At 43.7% G+C, this 20,265-nt stretch overlaps 1 protein-coding gene across 1 annotated transcript in view; it reads left to right on the forward strand.

Annotated features, from left to right (window-relative positions):
- The window catches only part of PLCE1 (phospholipase C epsilon 1), a 415,545-nt gene that overhangs the window by 90,893 nt on the left and 304,387 nt on the right, over nt 1-20,265 (forward strand). Inside the window, exon 3 of the mRNA XM_088476428.1 lies at nt 14,953-16,424. Within this exon, the coding sequence (XP_088332554.1) occupies nt 15,252-16,424 (1,173 nt within the window). The 5' untranslated portion in view covers nt 14,953-15,251. The remainder of the gene's footprint in view (nt 1-14,952; nt 16,425-20,265) is intronic.

The following is a 20,265-nucleotide window of genomic DNA, read 5'->3' on the forward strand; positions in this document are numbered from 1 at the left end:
CGTTTTTTATATACTCTGACCCAGTTATCTAGCCATTACAATTTGGCTCTTGTCAAAGTTGGTGAGATCCTTGTGCTATCCCATTTTTCCTGGGTCCAACACATCTTCAAGAACTTAGTGTTCACTTGCTGCCTAATGTGTCCCACCCCTTGACAGGTGCCATTGTAAAGACATAATGTTATTCTCTTAACCTGTTAGTGGTTTCAATGTTATGTCTGAATGTATGTGTAAATAAATGAAATAAATATATATATACAGTAGTGTGCAAAAGTTTTAGGCAGGTGTGGCAAATTAATAGTTTATTTTTATCAATTAACAAGCTACCCTGGCCCACTATACATACGTTCGGGATGCCGGTTTTTTGGATTTTGGCGTCGGCATCTCAACTGATGTCGGAATTCCGGCACCGGTGTTCTGGCTGCAGGTTCGGATTCTGGCGGTGGTAAAATAACTACAACCCATTTAAACTATATCTGGAAATTAGTGCACAGGGCCAGACCAGCAGTTTTATCAAATGCCAGATGGGCCGATGGGCTGGCCCGGCCAATTTTCAAGGAGGGGGGCCAGGGCGACAGGAGCTTTGAATTTGTTGCTACACGGCCACCCAGACGTCCGCAGCAGCCCTGGTCGTGATCCAATGGGAGCTCGCGGACCGGCAGCTGCTGCTGATTGGCTGCCAGTCAACGAGTTCTGATTGGCTCTGTGACACTGGCCATGTCCAATAGGTTCCTGGAGACACAGAGGGACAATGTGAGAGGGTGAAATGAGGAGAGGTAATGAGGGGCATTCCTGTGTGTGGCATAATGTACTGTAAGGGGCATTACTTTGTGTGGCCTAATGTGTAAGGGGCACTACTAGTGCATGGCATAATGTATTACAAGGAGCACTACTACTGTGTGGCATAATGTGAACGGGCTCTGTGTGGCCTAACGGGAATGGGCACTAGTGTGTGATGTAACGTCACTAAGGTACACCTCTGTGTGACATAATATGAATAAGGGACACTACTGTGATGTGTAATGTGATGAAGGGGCACTACTGTGTAGCATAATTTGAATTAGGGGTACTATTGTGTGTTTACGCGAGAACACACCTTTTTTTTCGGTGCTCGCTTTGCCTGCTTCACTTGTGGATGGTGGCACCAATGCTTTTTATGTACACAGGGCACCAAAATGTGTAGTTATGGCTCTGCTTTGGTGTGCACAGATGTGTCCTCCTCTGTGTTCAGCACCCCTGCCCTATAATTTCCTACAGTGAACGCGATCTAATTTTCTACGACTGCTAAGATAGGGCTTTATCAATTGGGAAAATGTCTTCCCTTTTCTTTGTGTGTGACCTACACCAATGTAGTGCCAGCTTTACTTAACAGAACTAACCAAATACCAAAGGTCTGACTATGGCACATGTCTGAATCCCCTGTAGGATGAGCTCTGTAGTGTGTGTATTTTAATACGGAGAATAATGTACACCTGTATATTGCTCTAATATTAATTTTGTTTGTAAGATGCTGATCTCTGGTGGTACTGTGTGTTTTAAATGCCAGGGCCTATTTTTAGTCCCAGTCCGGATATATATATATATGTATATATATATATTAATGTGGCAGTATCACCAGAGGTGGTGCTGGTGAGCAGCAGATTCTGTGTGGGGCAGGACAGATCCGCCCACACAGAGTAGAAAAGCATTGTGGGAAGATGCCTAATTGCTGCTTTGTGGAGAGAGCTCAGGTGTGGCCTGATGAGGAGGTAGACCAGTCAGGCTGCTGTTGGAGACAGTCTATGTGGGACTGTGACAGCCAGAGAGCCCAGTGAAGCTGAGGAAGCCATTGGGGGCCAGGAGGCCTGGGTCTGTACCTGCAGGAGGCAGGGTGTACCCCAAGACTCTCAGACTGTGTGACATTGAAGCAGCTGGGCTGCAGGCTGAGGAAGCCAGGTCTACTGTATACCTGGATGATACAGGGAAAGCATAGAGACTGACTGTGTTTGTATAGCTGTGGCAGCCAGCCAGGCTGGAGCCGATGATAGACCTGCAGAGAAGCAGGCTGAGACTTTATTGGCAGATTAGCTGCACCCTTATAGAGAGGGTTCAAGAAGTGAGTTAGATGCCATAAATAGGGGCTAGGTTGTTTATTATATTCTGTTTGTTTCCTGACTTTCCATGCTGGAAAGTAAAGCATAATTTATTTACTTGAAAGCTGTGTGTGGACCCTCATTAAGCAGCTAAACACTGCACCAATCCACCCTCTGCCGAGCTAATTACCCCCAAGGTATCACTATATATATATATATATATATATATATATATATATATATATATAAAATATATTATTAAAAATACCTTTATCCTGCGCCAAAATCTCCCAAAAAGTCTCCTGTTGGTGAGGCCTATAGTAATATGGTTTACAAGGTTTAAAGGGGGCGCTATTTTAGGTTATAAATTAAACTGAAAGATGGTAATAGATTTTAACCAATTACTTGCTCCTTTGTCTGTATCAAAAGCCCATACAATTAGAAACATATTATTATAGACACTCTTAAACAATTGAAAAACGTTTTAGGACCACAATTTATTAAAATAGTATAACATCATATACAGTTTGGTAATTCGTCATAGAATTTTTCACTTTTGTATGAAATTCACCCTTTTAGGGACATGATGTTATATTTATATTTTATAGTATGTGTTTGTGTGTAAATGTGTATAATATGTATATAGACTTTTCTGTACATGCCAACATGTTGTTTAGAAAAGGTAAATATCATTTTTTTTTTCAAGAGGGTCCAATGGGTTTGATTTTGACCCGAGCATTGTGGACCTCATTCAGAGTCAGTCGTTGCGGCCGCACGGTCGTAAGGTAAAAGGGGCCGGATATGCAAATTAAACGCTCGCAAGTTGCGTCTTTACGATGGGATCGTTAGCTGGACGAGCAAGGGGAGGATGCGGCCGTAAGACTAAAAATATGCCCCCTTCTCGTTCCCATTACACGTCATCTCCGGGGATATAAGGATTAATCGAGACCATCGGGAAACATCGGAGCTGGTCGTAGACCTTAAGGTTGACCATACCCTCTCTTAAGCACTACGATCAAGTCAGTGTAAAAACCTCCCATGTCACATGTGCCATGACACTATTTAGTTAATTATGCACTCCCATAAAACGCCGTTTGCATAGTCAGGCACGCCTGCGTTCGGTTCTCCACTCCAGCGTTCACAAGCACCTTCCCCTGTTACCACCCACAAACGCCTCATCCTGTCACTCAGACTAACGACCTGGCCAAGTTGAAGGAGAGAGCAATTTCTGATCATAATAGCTAGTTTGCGCACGTGCATTGCGAATTTTACGCATGCGCAGTTTAGCGAACATCGGTGGCGTACGACCATGCGACCGCAATGACCGACTCTGAATGAGGTCCTGTGTCTGGAGACTGTAGATTCAGCCTGTGTGTGCGTGGGCTCACAGATTTCCTCACACTCAAAATAAAATGTATGTTTAATTGGCTACTGAGAAAAATGAACAATGTTTAACATATGTCTCCATGGAGCAGGGACTGATGTGAAATATTCAGTATTCTCTGTGTAATATAACGTTTTATAAATGAATAATGAATAAGCTATTATGTGTAAATGCTGATTATTTGTGTAGTGTACAATGGGCCTCATTCAGACCCACTCGCAAGCGGCTGTCCGCTCGCAAGTGGGTCGATGGTGTGCACTGTGCATGCGCACGACGGAGGGAGCTCCGTCGTGCGCATGCACCAGACGCGACGAGCGAAGGACTTTCCTTCGCTCGTTGTGTCTGATCAAAGGGTGCGTGCTGTCGATGTTGATTGACAGCACGCCCCCTTTGGTGGGCGTGCCTGCCAGACGGAGGCGTTCCCAAGGGAACGCCTACCGTCAGAAGCCGGCTCCACTGACATCACTAGTGATGTCAGTGGGAGTGATTTTGGCTCTGATAGAGCCAAAATCACTCCTGGGCTTGTGGTCGAAAACCCCGACCACAGGCTTCTGGTCGCACTGGCGATGGTCGCGATGGTCAAGACCATCGCAACCATCATCCTGCACGCTCGTATGTGCTGTGGGTGGTGACCCACAGCTATACGAGCGTCCAGGAGGATGCTCCATTTTTATGGAGGACGGCCCTCACTCAGAGCGAGCGCTCTGCTCAGAGCGTCCGGCTCTGAATGAGGGCCAATATGCCTTGCTATGTTGGGGATCGTTCTGAATGTGTACTGTATGCAGGGCCGGATTATAGGGTCGTCCTGGGGACCACACATTGTGGCAAAAGTACCCTCTCTGGCCGGCTCAGAGTCCCGACATCAGTGACAGCACTGACAATAGAAGCCCTGCACCCTCGCTAACATACTGCTGCGATTCGCGGGTGTATAGATAGGAGGCGGAGCCTAATGCTGTGAATTGCCTGCCCCATCAGAAGCCTGTCTAGTGCTGCGTCTGCAAAAACAGGTAGTTTCTCTCCCTTTCTCTCTTACCTCCCATCCTCTACCTACCCCCTCACTTTCTCTCTCCCTCTCTCTTCCCCCCTGTCCTTTCTTTTTCCCTCTCTCTCCCTCATGACCTCTCTATCTCCCTCTGTCTCTCCCTCCTTTTCTTTCCCCCTCTCACTCCCTCTCACCTCTCGTTCTCTCGCTCCCTCAATTTTTGCTTTCACCCCTCCCTACCCATGTCTCACTCCCTAACCCTCTCTCTCTCTCTTTCTCTCCCCTCTCTCTCTTTCTGTCTGCCTCCTTGGGCGGGATGCATGATGCATCGCATTCGGGATGCGATGCATCCCGCCGCTCTTCACATGCATGCCGGCGTTAGCTACGTCGTTATGCATGACGAACACCACAAAGGACCGCTCCCGGTAAGAGCCACCATTTGCGCTGGAAGAACTTCTGGGTCGGTCTATGACCCAGAAACCATCTGGTGTCATTCTGCGCATGCGCAAAACACACGTGCCGCGAGGGGTGCTGGGAGGGATCCGATTGGATCCCTCTCACAGAACTCTCCTGATAGAAGCCCATAGGCTTCTATAGGGTAACACCATCATGAAGATGGTGTTACCCACCGCAACCAAGCCCTGGAGTGCATCGCATTCCAGGGCTTGGTGCATATGAGAAATGTGGTCAAACCTGCATTCTGGGGGTTTGACTGCATTTCTACCATTGATGCATTCCGCCCCTTGTCTCTCCCTCTAACACCCCACTCAAAATCTTGTGTTCATCCCCTGGCAGTGTACTAGATCATGTCTGCTATTCTGCCGGCAGTTGGTTACCAACAGTGTCGCGGACATGATGTAGTAATGTTCAATCTAGATCTGGCGCCAGGCAAGGTGCCGGACATAGAGAACGGGCACTTCTGTACGTGCCCGAAAAGGGGCGTGGCCAATGAAAAGGGGTGTGTCTTTATGACGTGTTCCCTTCTCGTCACTCTTGGCGGCGTATCCGGCTTTTATGCATGGACATGCCGGGCATCCCCCAAGCGCTGCACCTGGGCGCATGTGCCTGGCATCCATTCACCGTTGGTGACCGCTGCACCACCGTTTTCCCCACCTGCGGAACGTGACACAACCCGCAGGCTGTTTCAGCGGAGCACCACGCCAGAAGGCAGGGTGCTTTCTGCCTTTAGAAATAGGGCAGGGCGCTGCGCCCCGTTGAAACAGCCTAGTGGGAACACTAATGTAGTATGCTGCAACCTTGCAGGTCAGTGGAGAGATAAGAGGCAAGGTAAGGTTCACAGGAGTCACTGCGTGAGGCCATGGCAAGTTTATTTCTGGGGCCCCCACAACTTAGTTGCCCCAGGGCCTCCACAAACCTTAATCCGGCCCTAACTGTATGCATTTATTAGACTGTGCTGGGAGCCCCAGAATGAGAGACTCTCTTTAGCTGCTCAGCCAAGCACAAGTGGTTTTCTCATGCTAGCCACAATGTACTTGACTGGCAGGAAGGGGATTCATGGGGACTCCCCACTTTGATTACACACAAGTTTTGCATATCTGTACTATCAAATAAAGGGATTAATACTTTGAAGCCTTTTTACCTTGCTTGAGGAACTTTATACTCAGAAAGAATACAAAGAATGGTTTATCTGGGATGTCTATAGATCTTTGATAGGCAAGTAGGCAAAACATTATAATATGTGCAGGATTACATGTGGAATAATAAATAACCTGTTGACTTGATATGAACTTCACATGAAAATGTTTTGGTCTTTTTGAGTGAACAAAGTTTTTAAACTTTGCCTGGATCCTAATTTTTTTTTTTTTAGTCTGTACTCAAGTTTCTAAAGCCACACCTTTTTATTTCACTTGAGTTGTAACGTGAAATGCACAACTTCATTGGAATGAATGGACCATAGAAATCAATGGCGAATAATACAAGGTTCTGGATGCCTCTTCAGTAACATGGCAATTCAGTCTGGGTTAAGATTTCTCCCCAATTCCTGAGATACTGAAAATCCACAAAAAAATATAAAAAATAGGCACAGTAACAGAGATTTAAGGTGCATACACACTAGACGATATGCTCCCTGAGCGATATCGTCTAGTGTGTCCCCGGCAGGCTGTGCTCAATGTCGTTCATGACATTGAGCACAGCCGCTGAACGATATCATTAGCGATATCGTTCAGCGCCGGGCTCTCTCACCCATTCCCTGACATGCAGCAACCTGACGAGGTCGTCAGGTTGGCCTGCATGTCAGCGCGATGAACGATGATGACGAACGACCCGCGGGAACGCGCGTCGTCGTCATCGTTCATCTTTTTTGTGTTAAAAATGGACGATAAAGTGGATGACTGAACGATAACGATATCGTTATCGTTCAGTCGTCCACTTTAATCGCCCAGTGTGTACGCACCATTAAGGTGCATACACACTAGACGATATGCTCCCTGAGCGATATCGTCTAGTGTGTCCCCGGCAGGCTGTGCTCAATGTCGTTTATGACATTGAGCACAGCCGCTGAACGATATCATTAACGATATCGTTCAGCGCCGGGCTCTCTCCCCCATTCCCTGACATGCAGCAACCTGATGAGATCGTCAGGTTGGCCTGCATGTCAGCCCGATGAACGATGATGACGAACGACACGCGGGAACGCGCGTCGTCGTCATCGTTCATCTTTTTGGGCTTAAAAATGGACGATAAAGTGGACGACTGAACGATAACGATATCGTTATCGTTCAGTCGTCCACTTTAATCGCCCAGTGTGTACGCACCATTAGTTATTCAGAGCACTGTTCGCCCAGGCATTATTCAGCAGTGAAAAAACTATCTTCCACTTCAACCAGACCTAATCCAACAAAATCATATATGCCATCCAAACCCAAGACTTTGCAGACTAGCGGGCTAGGTTGCTAAGCAGAAACAGGGTTTTTCAGGTAGGTTGATTTCCACAGTTTTCTACTTTCACAGAGTGGTAAAGTTTTACCAGAAAGATTATATTCCTGCTTGCTATTAGCTCATAAAGCAGGGTCTCAGAATTGCATGCATTATGGACAAAAAAAGCCATTTATTTTCAAACATGAAGAAAAGGTAGTCTTAGAGCTAACCCCAATTTTCTACCTAAAGTAGATTTTCAATCATGCATAGTTGTACCTGCTGTATTACAAATGTTTCCTATTGAAACCTAACAGCGAATGTGTTTTTCGCAAGCAAAACAGTATGGTGTTTTAATTTACCTCCCAAAGGGACATTAACATTAAAAAAAAGATTTATTTAAATTTTTTCTACTGTTAAATGTTTTTTTCTTCTGTAATCAAGATTGCAAACCCCTACAATCCTTCCCTCTTAAAATCAGTTATTTCCACCGGAAGGAATGCGTAGTGCTACAGTAGTTAGATACAGAGACTGTATCTAATCAATGGTCACATTTTGGACATGGACCCTTTGGGTCTATTTGGAACATTTACAAAACTTCTTTAAAAAAAGAAACAGAAAAAAATCCTTAAAAGTGGATTTATTGTTGAAACCGTACAATGAAGGTTTTGGAACAAATTGTGTCCACACACAATGGATAATGAATACTCTCGCTAAAGCAGTGTTTTGAATTTCATAAAAGTAAATTCTTTACAATTTTGATGATTAACACATTCCAGGAGTTTAATACAATACCAAAAAATCTTTGTTCTAATATGTACTTGTGTTTGTTTTTATTTTTGTTAACCAGTTTTTTTTCGTTATCTAGCCCTTTTTTTTTTTATGTCAGAGATGTGATATTTGTACATAAGTCTTTGTAACTCAATTATGGCTCAAATAAATAATACTGAGACTTAAGGTGCCCATACATGGTGCGATAAAGCAGCCGATCCGACAGATTTGTACGATATTGCTGCTATATTGTACCGTGTATGGGCATGATATCGGATAGTGCGCGCACCTGTGGGGTCGTACATCGCACCTCCAGATCTTACTGCAGGTTCAGTTGATCTGGAGTTGGGATGTGCGATACCATGCAGCGCTATGTGGGAGGGGGAGGGGGTGCTGGCATATTGGGCGGTCGGCCACCCGATCGCACTGTGTGTGGGGACCGCCCGATATGTCGGATCCCCGTTGCGTTGCAAGGTGCAAATCGCACCACATATGGCCAGCTTTAGCTTGGACAATATATTTGTGATTCCTTATAGCAATTTGAATCTGAAACCTCTATGTAAACAAAACAGAGATATAATAGATAATAACTTAAGTATAACTGCATATATAGGAAGGAACCTAAGGATGGAATCCATCTTACTGTAGTTGGCATTATGGAATGGAATTGCTATGTACAATGTAATCTGATGTGAATTAGTAGCACCAAATTCCCATATTGTTACGGTTGTCTGGGGGTCCAGACGACCAGAATACCTTAAGGAGAGAGGCACCAGGAGACGTAGGGTGAAATCAAAGTAAGTGACTTTATTGTCACAATAAACAGGCAAGAACGTATAAAAGAATAGTCCAAAGTACGAAAGGTTCGGCTTGAGAGCCGATGGTGCAGCTATGGAGCTGATGGTGCGGCTAAGGTGCTGTTCGTGCGCCAAGGTGCCAATGATGTGGCTGGAGAGCCAGTAGAGAGGCCGATGTTGCTGCTTGGGAGCTGTTGGTGCAGCAAGGTGCCGATGATGTGGCTGGAGAGCCAGTAGAGTGGTCGGAGGCCAATGTAGCGGCTTGGGAGCCGAGAAACAGTCTGTGCAGTGGTGCGGCTTGGAAGCTGGGAAACAGTCTGTGCGCTGCTGCAGCTTGGAAGCCAGGAGACAGTCTGTGTAATGGTGCGGCTTAGAAGCCAGGAGCAGGCTGTGCAATGGTGCCGCTTGGAAGCTGGAAAACAGTCTGTGCACTGGTGTGTCTTGGAAGCCAGGAGACAGGCTGTGCAAAACAGACAGACAGGTGCAGGACACTGGAAGAATGACTCCGCATACAGGAACTGTGGGATAAGGTAAGACCGGCAAAGATTCAGACTTCTGAGCACAGAACAAACATTCTCCAGACGTCAGATAATATAACCGGCCCTGAGTGGAGGGCTGGCTGTGACTTATAGGCAGCAGGGTCCAATCAGAACCAATTCCTGGAGAAAGCAATTCCTAATCAAAGGCATGTGTGTACCTGCTCTGCACACAGACAGCTAGTTAATTAGTGAGCACATGAGATTAGCACGCAGACAGGCAGGAATGACAGGCTATGAGCTGTATACTGATAAGACAGGATTAGATGCAATATCCCAGTCGCAACAATGGCTGGGACCTGCCACCAAGATGATCCGCTACCCGCTGATCCTACTAGTACCCCCCCTTTAGGGTGGACACCGGACACCCCAATGTAACTAGGGGGAGCAAGTATCTTGGTGTAACAGAGAATGATTAATGTCTCTTATAATGTCTCTTTCTTCCCCACCTGCTTAGGCCTAGCAATGGGGATCCTAAAGATATTATTACTGTCCACAGAAAGTTCCTCCAAGAACCTTTCGTCTGCTACTGGATCATAGTCAGCACTAGAGTCGTTTTCCCAAGGCAGAACCATCTCCTTACTTTTGGGAAAGGAATGCTTCAAAGATTGAAAAGCTGACGGTTTTCTCTTTTCTGAATTCACATAAGACTCATTCTCAGGAGAAATTAACAGGCATCCAGAGTGGAGATAAGTAGGCAGAGTCTCCTGTGGAGACAAGAAGAAACTACACTCTTGAGGAGGTCGACACTTGTTGGCTGACTGGTTCACAAAAGACTTGGCTGATCTTGGTTTGGATAGTCTTTTAGTAGCAAGAGCAGGACTTTTGGAAGGATCAGCAATCACTATGTGTGGACCCTTAAACCTCCTAAGGACAGCACAGACGAATTAATCTAGATCATAGAGAATGGCGTCACTAGATCCAATATAGGACTTGACCCATTTCTTTGCTTCTCCTTTAAATGCCAAAAACAAGAATAATTTTTTTTTCATGCGGAGAAAGATCTGGAGGAAGCACCTGGACTTGAAGCATTAGGTTCCTGAAATTGTTCCAAATTCCCATCAAAGATAAGAAAGTCAGGGTCTTGAATAGGCATGACAGATTGAGGATCCCCAGTTGGGGTGGATACATTCAGACATTCCACTTGGGAATGGAACATCAGACTTTTTTCTTTCGGGGTAGGTAAATCGAACTCCCCTCCTGGTGTCGGTACTTCACACCTCTCACCTGAGGTTGGTACATCAAACTTCCCTCCTGGGAGCAGTACTACGGAGACCTCTTCAGAGGGTAGTAGGTCTAGCACCTTTTCTGAGGTCGAAACATTGGATTCCCCTTCTGGTGTCGGTACTTCAGACCTCTCTTCCAAGGTTGGTACATCAAACTCCCCTCCTGGGAGCAGTACTACAGAGACCTCTTCTGAGGGATGTACAACAAACACCTATTCTGATGTCGATACATCGGACTCCCCTCTTGGGGTCTGGATGACTGAAACATTTGGAACCCCCTTTGGAGTAGGTAGATCGGACACCTCACTTGAGGTTGGAACATCGAGGTCCCCTCCTGGGGTCTGGATGACCGGAAGATCGGGAATCGCTTCAGTAGTTGGAACATCGGACTCCTCACTTGAGGTGGGTACATCGAAGTCCCTTTCTGGGAGCGGTACATTGGAGACCTCTTCAGAGGTTGGAACATTGAAACCCCCTCCTGGGGTCTGGACAATTGAGACATCAGAACCGTAACAGGTAGAATCCGGGACGGGACTGGAACAGGCAGAATTCGGGACGGGACCAGAACAGGCAGAATCCGGGATGGGACCAGAATAGGCAGAAGAGACCCCTCCTGGGGTAGGAAAATCAGATGTCTGTCTGGCTATGAGAATGTCAGAAGTTCTTCCTGCAAAAGAACCAACAGAACCCTTGCTAGTACAATGAGAGTCTTTGAATGGTTCCCAAATTTGAGACTTGGGACCTTATTCAGAGTCGGTCGCAAGCGCCGATGCGCTCGTAACCGACTCGATGGTTAGTCCTGCGCACGCGCAGCGGCCACACTGCGCGTGCGCAAGCCCCGGAGCGACAGAGAAACTGTCGCTCCGGAGCTCGCTACCAAAGGGGCAGCTGACGATGTTGATCGACAGGTTGCCCTGTTTGGTAGGCGGGTCCGGGGGGGTGGTTTCCAAAATGGAGGCGTTCCTTAAGGAATGCTTGCTGTTTTGTGGGCGGCCGCATTGACATCATCAGTGATGTCAGTGGGGAGCTTCCTGCTCCATCAGAGCAGAAAGCTCCCTGGGGCTTACGAGTGCCCAGACCCAACCTTAGACCCACCATCGCGACCATCAACCTGGTCGGTCGTTAAGCTGTGGGTGGTAACCCACAGCTTAACTAATGACCAGGAGGCCGCACTTCAAAAATGAAGCGGCCGCCCTCATTCAGAGAGAGCGATCGCTTCTTATGACCACCTCTGAATGAGGGCCTTGGACCCTTAGTAATGGGACCCCAGTTATAAATAACTGGCTTCTGTTGGGGACGGCGGTACCTTTGTTGGGAATCACGGAGTCTGCGGAATTAATAGGCTTACAAGGCGAGTGGTTAACTTGAAGCCTAGGACTTTGAGGCTGATCATTTCTTCTTGGCTCACATAAAGAATAGTCTGCAACAAAATGATCAGCACTCCCACAGTATAAACAGAGACAATTTTCTCTACGCTTTTGCCGCTCGGCCTCAGAGAGCCTAGGTCGTAAGTAGCTCCGATATCCACCTTCCCTCTGCATAGAGGATGGCATTGCAGAGGAAAGGGAAGTGGAGTCTGCCATCTCTTTTGTTTTTGCTGGGATGTATGGAATAACTTCAAAGTCTGGTACATTCCCAAAAAAAGTTGTACTATCATATTAGTACTAAACAATATTTTTTGTAACTGTTCAGTCTTTAGATGAAATTCCCGTAAGAACTCCGGATATATCAAATAAGATGACTGAGGAGTTCTAGAACAGTTTACTGTTGGGGTGCCGTGCAACTTTTCCTCCCTAGATTGATTATTGCAATAGCTAGATGCGTCTGACACAATCTGGGAGGCTTGAAATGTTTGCTGCTGTAGCACATCCACACGAGATGATAATCCAAGGAAGGCTTGAAGCAGCAGCGTTTGCATGCTCTCGAGGTTCAGAATTTTGTTCGATAGTCCCATATCAGGATTTTACAGGACAGAGACCATATTGAAAACACTCCAGTGGCATCTATTTTTTTAGGCCGGTTATATTGTTACGGTTGTCTGGGGGTCCAGACAACCAGAATACCTTAAGGAGAGAGGCACCAGGAGACGTAGGGCGAAATCAAAGTAGGTGGCTTTATTGTCACATTAAACAGGCAAGAATGTATAAAAGAATAGTCCAAAGTATGAATGGTGCGGCTGAATGCCGATGGTGCAGCTAGGGAGCCGATGATGCGGCTAAGGTGCCGTTGGTGCGCCAAGTTGCAGATGATGTGGCAGGAGAGCCAGTAGAGTGGCCAGAGGCCGATGTTGCGTCTTGAGAGCCGATGATGCGGCTCAAGAGCCGTTGGTCTGGCAAGGTGCCGATGATGCAGCTGGAGAGCAAGTAGAGTGGCCAGAGGCCGATGTAGCGGTTTGGGAGCCTAGAAACAGTCTGTGCAGTGGTGCGGTTTGGAAGCCAGGAGGCAGGCTGTGCAATAGTGCGGCTTGGAAGCTGGAAAACAGTCTGTGCGCTGGTGTGGCTTGGAAGCCAGGAGACAGGCTGTGCAAAACAGACAGACAGGTGCAGGACACTGGAAGAATGACTCCGCATACAGGAACTGTGGGACAAGGTAAGACCGACAAAGATTCAGACTTCTGAGCACAGAACAAACATTCTCCAGACGTCAGATAATATAACCGGCCTTGAGTGGAGGGCTGGCTGTAACTTAAAGACAGCAGGGTCCAATTAGAACCAATTCCTGGAGAAAGCAATTCCTAATCAAAGGCATGTGTGCACCTGCTCTCCACACAGACAGCTAGTTAATTAGTGAGCACATGAGATCAGCAGACAGACAGGCAGGAATGACAGGCTATGAGCTGTATACCGATAAGACAGGATTAGATGCAGTGTCCCAGTCGCAACTATGGGTGGGACCTGCCACCAAGATGATCCGCTACCCACGGATCCTAACACATATGCAGTGTCCTATATAGAAAGTCTCATAAATAATGTAAATAGCTGGTAACTAATGAAAAGAGCACTAGACTTTTAGGGACGAGAATACAATTCTTGCAAATGTCTGCAAAGTTTTCTCGGGACGCCAGTACCATTGCAGAACCCAACATCACCAATTTTCCCTTTCATCCCATAGAGGGACAGTGGAAAATAAGCTGTGTATCATAATTCTAGGAGATGTGTGGTTGCGATGCTTAGCTGAGCATATCTCTGAGTATTGAATTCACCAACTTAACGCAAGAAGGTACTGTTTCATTCCCATGCGGTGGCTACAGATAAAGGAGATCTCCTCTTCAAGATTAACACAGTCATATTTAAAAGTTAATCTCCATCCTTTTCTTTTCAAGTGATGCTTTTCACCTATCGTTTTAGTCTATTCCAAAGTTGTTGAGTCGTATACTATACGGTTATAAATAGTAGCGGGGACACTCCTTTCATTTACTTTTTAATTGGTTTCAAGATGTTTACTAGAGTTATTTATTGTATCTAGCAATTCCACTCTACAATAATAACTAAAGTTTGATTCTGTCCTTAGGTTCTCTCCTATATATGCAGTTATACTCTGTGAATTATTGTCTGTCCTATGCCCATTTTCGGTATATTGACTTAATATTTTCAAATTGTTATAAAGAACTAAAACAAATGTCTGAAACAATTATGTGTTAATTTTTTACTGCCATAATTGTGTATTATACTCTTTGAGGCGTTTCTGTAACAGTATCACATATTTGTGATTTGTTCTGACTGATTCAGCGCTGTAATTGTTTTATTTTTTTTGAGTGTTTTAAATTTTAGTGAAATTGTCATAGAGAAAAGCAGGAGAGTTTTATTATTTCTCTTGTACACCCTTAAAGCTTTTAAAGTACTAGCCCTTTATTTCTTATTTAAGGTTGGGTACACATGTAAAGATTTTTTTGTCCAACCATCCAACTAGTTAATTGGTTGGAATGAAAATCTGGTAATGTTTGGGAGTAAATAATGATCAGCAATTTGCTCCTAAATGCCAGAAAACAGCCAAAAATGGTCGTCAGACAATTTTGTCAAATGTTTGATCTAAACAATTTGTTCAAGCAACAGTTTTTGTCCATTTTCTGGCATTTGGGAGCAAATTGCTGATTGTAATTTACTTTCATACTTTACCAGATTTTTATTCCAACCAATCAACTAGTTGGATGGTTGGACAGAAAATCTTTACTTGTGTATGCACCTTAAGTCTTATTTTTTGTTATAACTAATAATTAATTATAGATTACTTTGCTGTTTCCTAAAGTGTTATGAAGTCATATTTGAGGTGCTGATATTTTCTTGTGTTGTTTGTTTTTTTTTGTTTTATAGATATCCTATTTTGTGGACGATCTTACAGCCCTATGTAACTTGAATCCACATGACTGTTATCAGAAATAAATGCAGTAAGCTCAGCTTGTGCATCTCTGGAGTAAACAGCTGGATAAAACTACTCGTAAAAAAACATGGCTTGTGACACAGTATTGGATGCAAGACTAGGGAAAACAACGCATTTGACATCTGTTGCAAAACAAATTTTTTTCCATGGTATCAATATTTTTTCCTAAAAGTATGAACTTAATCACAGTACATTTGTATCTGGTCTGTGAGTGACGGGAAAAAGCAGAAAAATGACCTCTGAGGACATAGCAGCTTCTGTTGTTTTACCGCCAGTGGACGGGAAAGTGATATCTTCTCAGTCAAATGGAGATGAAAATTCTAAGAATACTTTGGATACTCATGTTATAATAAGATCTAGTACAGTGCAAGAACAAGAGAACGTGGAGGCTGTGAAATGCTTAACTATGTTTGAAGGGAACAACATTCACAGTTCTGGGGCCAAGTCATTTTTAATAGCAGGGAAAGGAGAATGTAGAGATAATCCAAGTGACCGAGATGTTCTGCAGGGTAACACTCGCTTGTCCCATTCAGCTAAAGTTTTGAACATTAACAGCAAAATGTTGGAGAGATCCTGCAAAGCCAACCTAGGTTTTAATCAGTTTTGTAAGTCCTACAATCCTCTGAAAGGGAGCAATGTTTGTCTTGAGCCTAAGATTCCTGCTGTGTTAACAGAAATTAAATTGAAAGTGGATGGGTCTTCAGTGGAGGAGAGGGCATTAAAGGGTCACTTAATAGTGAATGATCACTGCACAGATGGTGTTAGCTGCATTCCAGCATTACATATAAGTTACTCCACTCAGAAGAGCGAATTATGTTCCATTAATAACCAGTGTATTTTAGGTGACCGTTTACAGACAATGAGAACAAATTGCTGTGACAGTTTTGTCTCCAGCTCTTGTCGCTCGAACGAGCAGCCTGAAAGCTGTGACGGGAACGATGGACACCTAGGTTTTTATGAAGCCGGTCATATTGCTAATGATCAGTCAACACTGTGTTTTGAAAACCCCCATGTGTTTTCTGGAGATAATACCTATGGACTGAGTTTACCATGCAGTATGTCCTCAAAGCCAATACAATGTCAAGACGCCTATGAAAGCTGCATAGATGAAATAGATAATAATCTCTCACGGAACAGAAAAGATCGTTCAGCTTTGCTGATCAGGCGGTTTTGTAAAAATTACAAAGAAGTGAAAAAGTCTGTTTATACAGGAACAAGTGCAATTCTTAAATCTTTGCCTTCGGGTCATATTGGAACTAAAGCTTGCTGCTTCATTGAGAGATATCAAGAAAGCACAAATGAATTGAAGTGCAGTTGGCTGACGGCTAAACGCTTGACTTCCGTACAAGGTTCAGTGAGAGGAAGAGATTTTCTATGCTACTTGGCGAGATTGACAATGTGTCAGGTAGGTTTCTTAACTCTGTTTATAATGTTTTTTTTTTTTTTTGCTGCCAGATATAATTTTACATGCTTACTTTAAGTTGTATCCCTTATTTACACTTTTTTTTAATCACACTGTCAGATAGCATAGTTGCTAAAAATCTTGAAAGTGTGTTTAAAAAATGTAAGTTTAATTTCTAAGAGAACACGTATTCACCCGAATACACAAGCACGGCAAAAGATATTTATCAGAGCTATTGAAATTCAGTTAGTAGTTTTATGTAATGCCAGGACTGTTGCTTCTTATCTTTGGGAGAAATATGTAAGTAGTAGCACTGTTTTTCCATAGGAGACATCTTCAAATAAGGATAACTTTACATTTAGGTGGCATTACACCACATTTATAGAAGATCGATGCTTTGTACCAGTCTATTTTCCAATATTGCTCCGTCACCAGGGCTTAGATATTGGAGCACACTCTCAAGTGAAATTTTTGCTGTGATTCTTCTGGTGCATACACACAGTTCAACTTTGCAGGACGATATGAAAAATAATTATATCGTTATATCGTTCATATCATTGACTTTTTTTGCAATGATCGACCAACGATGCGCGTTGCTATATGGACGATAACGATATCTGAGGTCAACCATACATGCAGGCCAACTTGGTCGATTTCATCACTTAAGTACTGTCAGGTATCGTACATCGTTTATGGAATCGTTCATGATCATTGATGAAATTGTTCAACGATATCGTTCATTTTTAAAGTAGAAAAAATTGTTCAACAATATCGGTGATCGAGCAAGTTGGACCGTGTGTATGCATCATTCTGGTGCATACACACGGTCAGATAAAAAGGACGATCTTAACGATATCGTTTAATCGTTTATATATGTCCTGTTTTTTAATCCCTCCAACGACCAAACAATAGTCGATGCGAGGGCACGGATGGTTCAATATCGATATTGACCATCGCCCGTGCATGCAGGCCAACCTGGTTTATATCGACCAGGTTAGCCTGTTTACTATAGGGACCCGCGATCGTTGCGTCGTTTGGGGTTAGTGCATGTTGCTGGATGTTCCATATCATGCTCATTTCTTTTGCAAACATTATCTTTATAGATATTGTACAAAAAATACTCTTCCTGTAGTAACTTTGACACAGTGGGGAAAATTCAGTTGTTTCACACGCCCGTAGCTCGAGAAGGAAGCCATCGTGACCAGCGCTGGTCACCTAAACAATTGAATAGCTCCTATCACTTTAGACAGGAGGTATGGGTGTCCATAACAATTGAATTGCCCCCATTTAATGTAAATCTAAAACTATAACCCTAATCATACCTGAACATGCAGAGGCTGATTCTGAGATGGAGGCAAAGCGAAAAAGAGCACTGCAGGTGGGACAGATGTAAAATGTGCAGAGATACTTAGATGTGAGAGGGGCATGCCCAAATGCAAATCTATATTGCAGTTTAAAAATATCTTGGCATCAACACACTGATCACTGTTGATATCTCACTGTTACATGTGGTAGACTTATAGGATTCAATATGGACATGAAATGACACCAAAGGGTTTATTTACTAAAGGGCTATTTTACAAACCACTAATTTCAATGGTTTTGTCCTGGGATTTATAGCAGCAATTGTTTTTAAAGGCAATATATGGGGCATACAGCTGTATGTTAAGGCTGCTTCTGGAGGGTTACGATAAACTACAGTATATACAGTTAACCACTTAACTGACTTTTTATTTATTTAATTTTTTTATCAAAACCGCTTCAAAATTATTATTATTTTTAATATAACCCCCCTCCCCCAACCCCAGCAAAAAAACATATTTTTATGTAGCAGCATACCACCCCCTCCCCAGTGCCCCGCTTGAACTCCCCAGCCCCCTCCTTGCACTTTTACTTTAGGTGCATGTGCCCAAGTGTCCCGTTCGCACTGCATTATGGGGTGCATTTCTGTCAGTGATATTCGCGGTCCAAAATCCTAAATCACCTCAGCGCTCGTGAACCAATTGATCAATTCAAACAAGTACACCTGCTGCAATTCACTAATAAGGAAAAATCATATATAGCAATATACCAAGAAAAAGAATGTGAATGCGCTGGTAAACATATATCACGGACCGCAATTGAACATTAATGCACCAGTATATATTACTCATTCAAATAACATTGAATACATTTAAACATAGATACATTGTTGTTTTTAACTGTGTCTATAAATGTATAAGTATTGCATTTAGCTTCAGCATTGATAATATCAAACGAGCATCCAGTTGATGTAATGTCAGTTCACATATAGAGAGAGGTTGGTTTATAGATGGAAAAGACTACAGATTTTTTTTCCTCCAGTGGGTTATATCTGTATCAATTGTAAATCCCATTCGTTGGAAGAATAACACACTGACTTAGTTTTGTAGACCTCTTTCCTTGAAGTCCTACAGCCTGATGTAAGCTGGCCGTAAGCTGTTAGTTACGGTACAGTGTAAGGATCCGGGGTGACCAGTAACTTTATACACAGTTTCTTATTCTCCTGGCCGGCCCAGCAGTCTGCTCTTGAGGCGCTAATCGCTGGCTGCTGGTTGCGGCACTATTCAGGATCTGGAATGAGCTAAAGGTAGTGACTGTCCGGTTCCTAGTTGGCATGAGACGGACACGCTCTCGCAGCCTCACCTGTTAAGCTGTATTACAGGGGTTGTAGACACGGGCCAGCAAATAATGTAGTTGTAGTTACCAGTCCTTAGTTGGTCAGTGAGTAACATACAATCCAATCGCAATAGGTTACAATCCAAAGGCACACAGCAACGCCTTTCATCCAGCTCTCTGGACTTTTTCAAGCTGAATCACTGCAAAGGGGTCCGGGGAGTCTGAGGAGATCCATTTGGCACTTTGCCAGATATATGGGTAAGGAATTACCCAGATATACTCACCTGTAGGAACTGTAAATACTCAACCACAACAAATACGTTTATTTAGCCAATAGTGTTAAACATTCGATTAACTATATTTTTGTAATGGTACCTTTTTTAAAGTGAAAATTTATATATAGCATCTGATTAATGCCGAAATATTCCACAGGGCAATAGTAACTCCGAAAGCCTTGTGCCATGGTTATATTTAGTTTGTAAAGGTGGATACATACGGTACGATGTGTACCCACCGATGCGACAGGCGATTCGAGGGCTGACATATCAGGAGGTTCCTACACACGGGGCAATCCATTGCCCGACCGCCCCATATGCCAGATCCCCACATAGCGCTGCATGGGAACGTCAGTCGATTTGCCTGATCTTTTGAACATGCAGAAAGATCAGGCGAAGCGAAGGACAACACCATGGAAGCGCGCAATGTACGATATCATGCATACACACGGAACGATATTGCTGATTTATCGTTCCAGTCCGTCGGATCGTTGGCAATATCGTTCTGTGTGTAGGGGCTTAAGAAAGAGAGATTGGATAAAGTTCTAAAGCTAAGCACAAACTCAACTGACAAAGTAAAACCCAGTGAATATAATTTGTGTAGTCCCCATCATAGGAGCCAACCTTTTGAAATAATTAAAGATAGTAGGAAGAAGCGCTGCTCAAATGTAAATAATTTAATAAGACTTTACAACATTAATAATTTGTTTAAAAAATGTTTTATTTTTTATTATTATTATCCCTTTATAATTAATTTATTCCAAAAGGCCATAAAAATATATTATAATAAACATACACATAAATAAATTTAACATACAACATAGAAATCAATTAGTATCTTAAAAACAATACATTCATTAAATAGCCACTTGGTTTATATTGACCACGATCTCTTATTGTCAATAATTAATATTCCAATTAATAATAATTAG

The sequence above is a fragment of the Taudactylus pleione genome, unplaced genomic scaffold, assembly GCF_031769625.1.
Source record: "Taudactylus pleione unplaced genomic scaffold, aTauple2 ptg000016l, whole genome shotgun sequence".
Taxonomy (NCBI): Eukaryota; Metazoa; Chordata; class Amphibia; order Anura; family Myobatrachidae; genus Taudactylus; species Taudactylus pleione.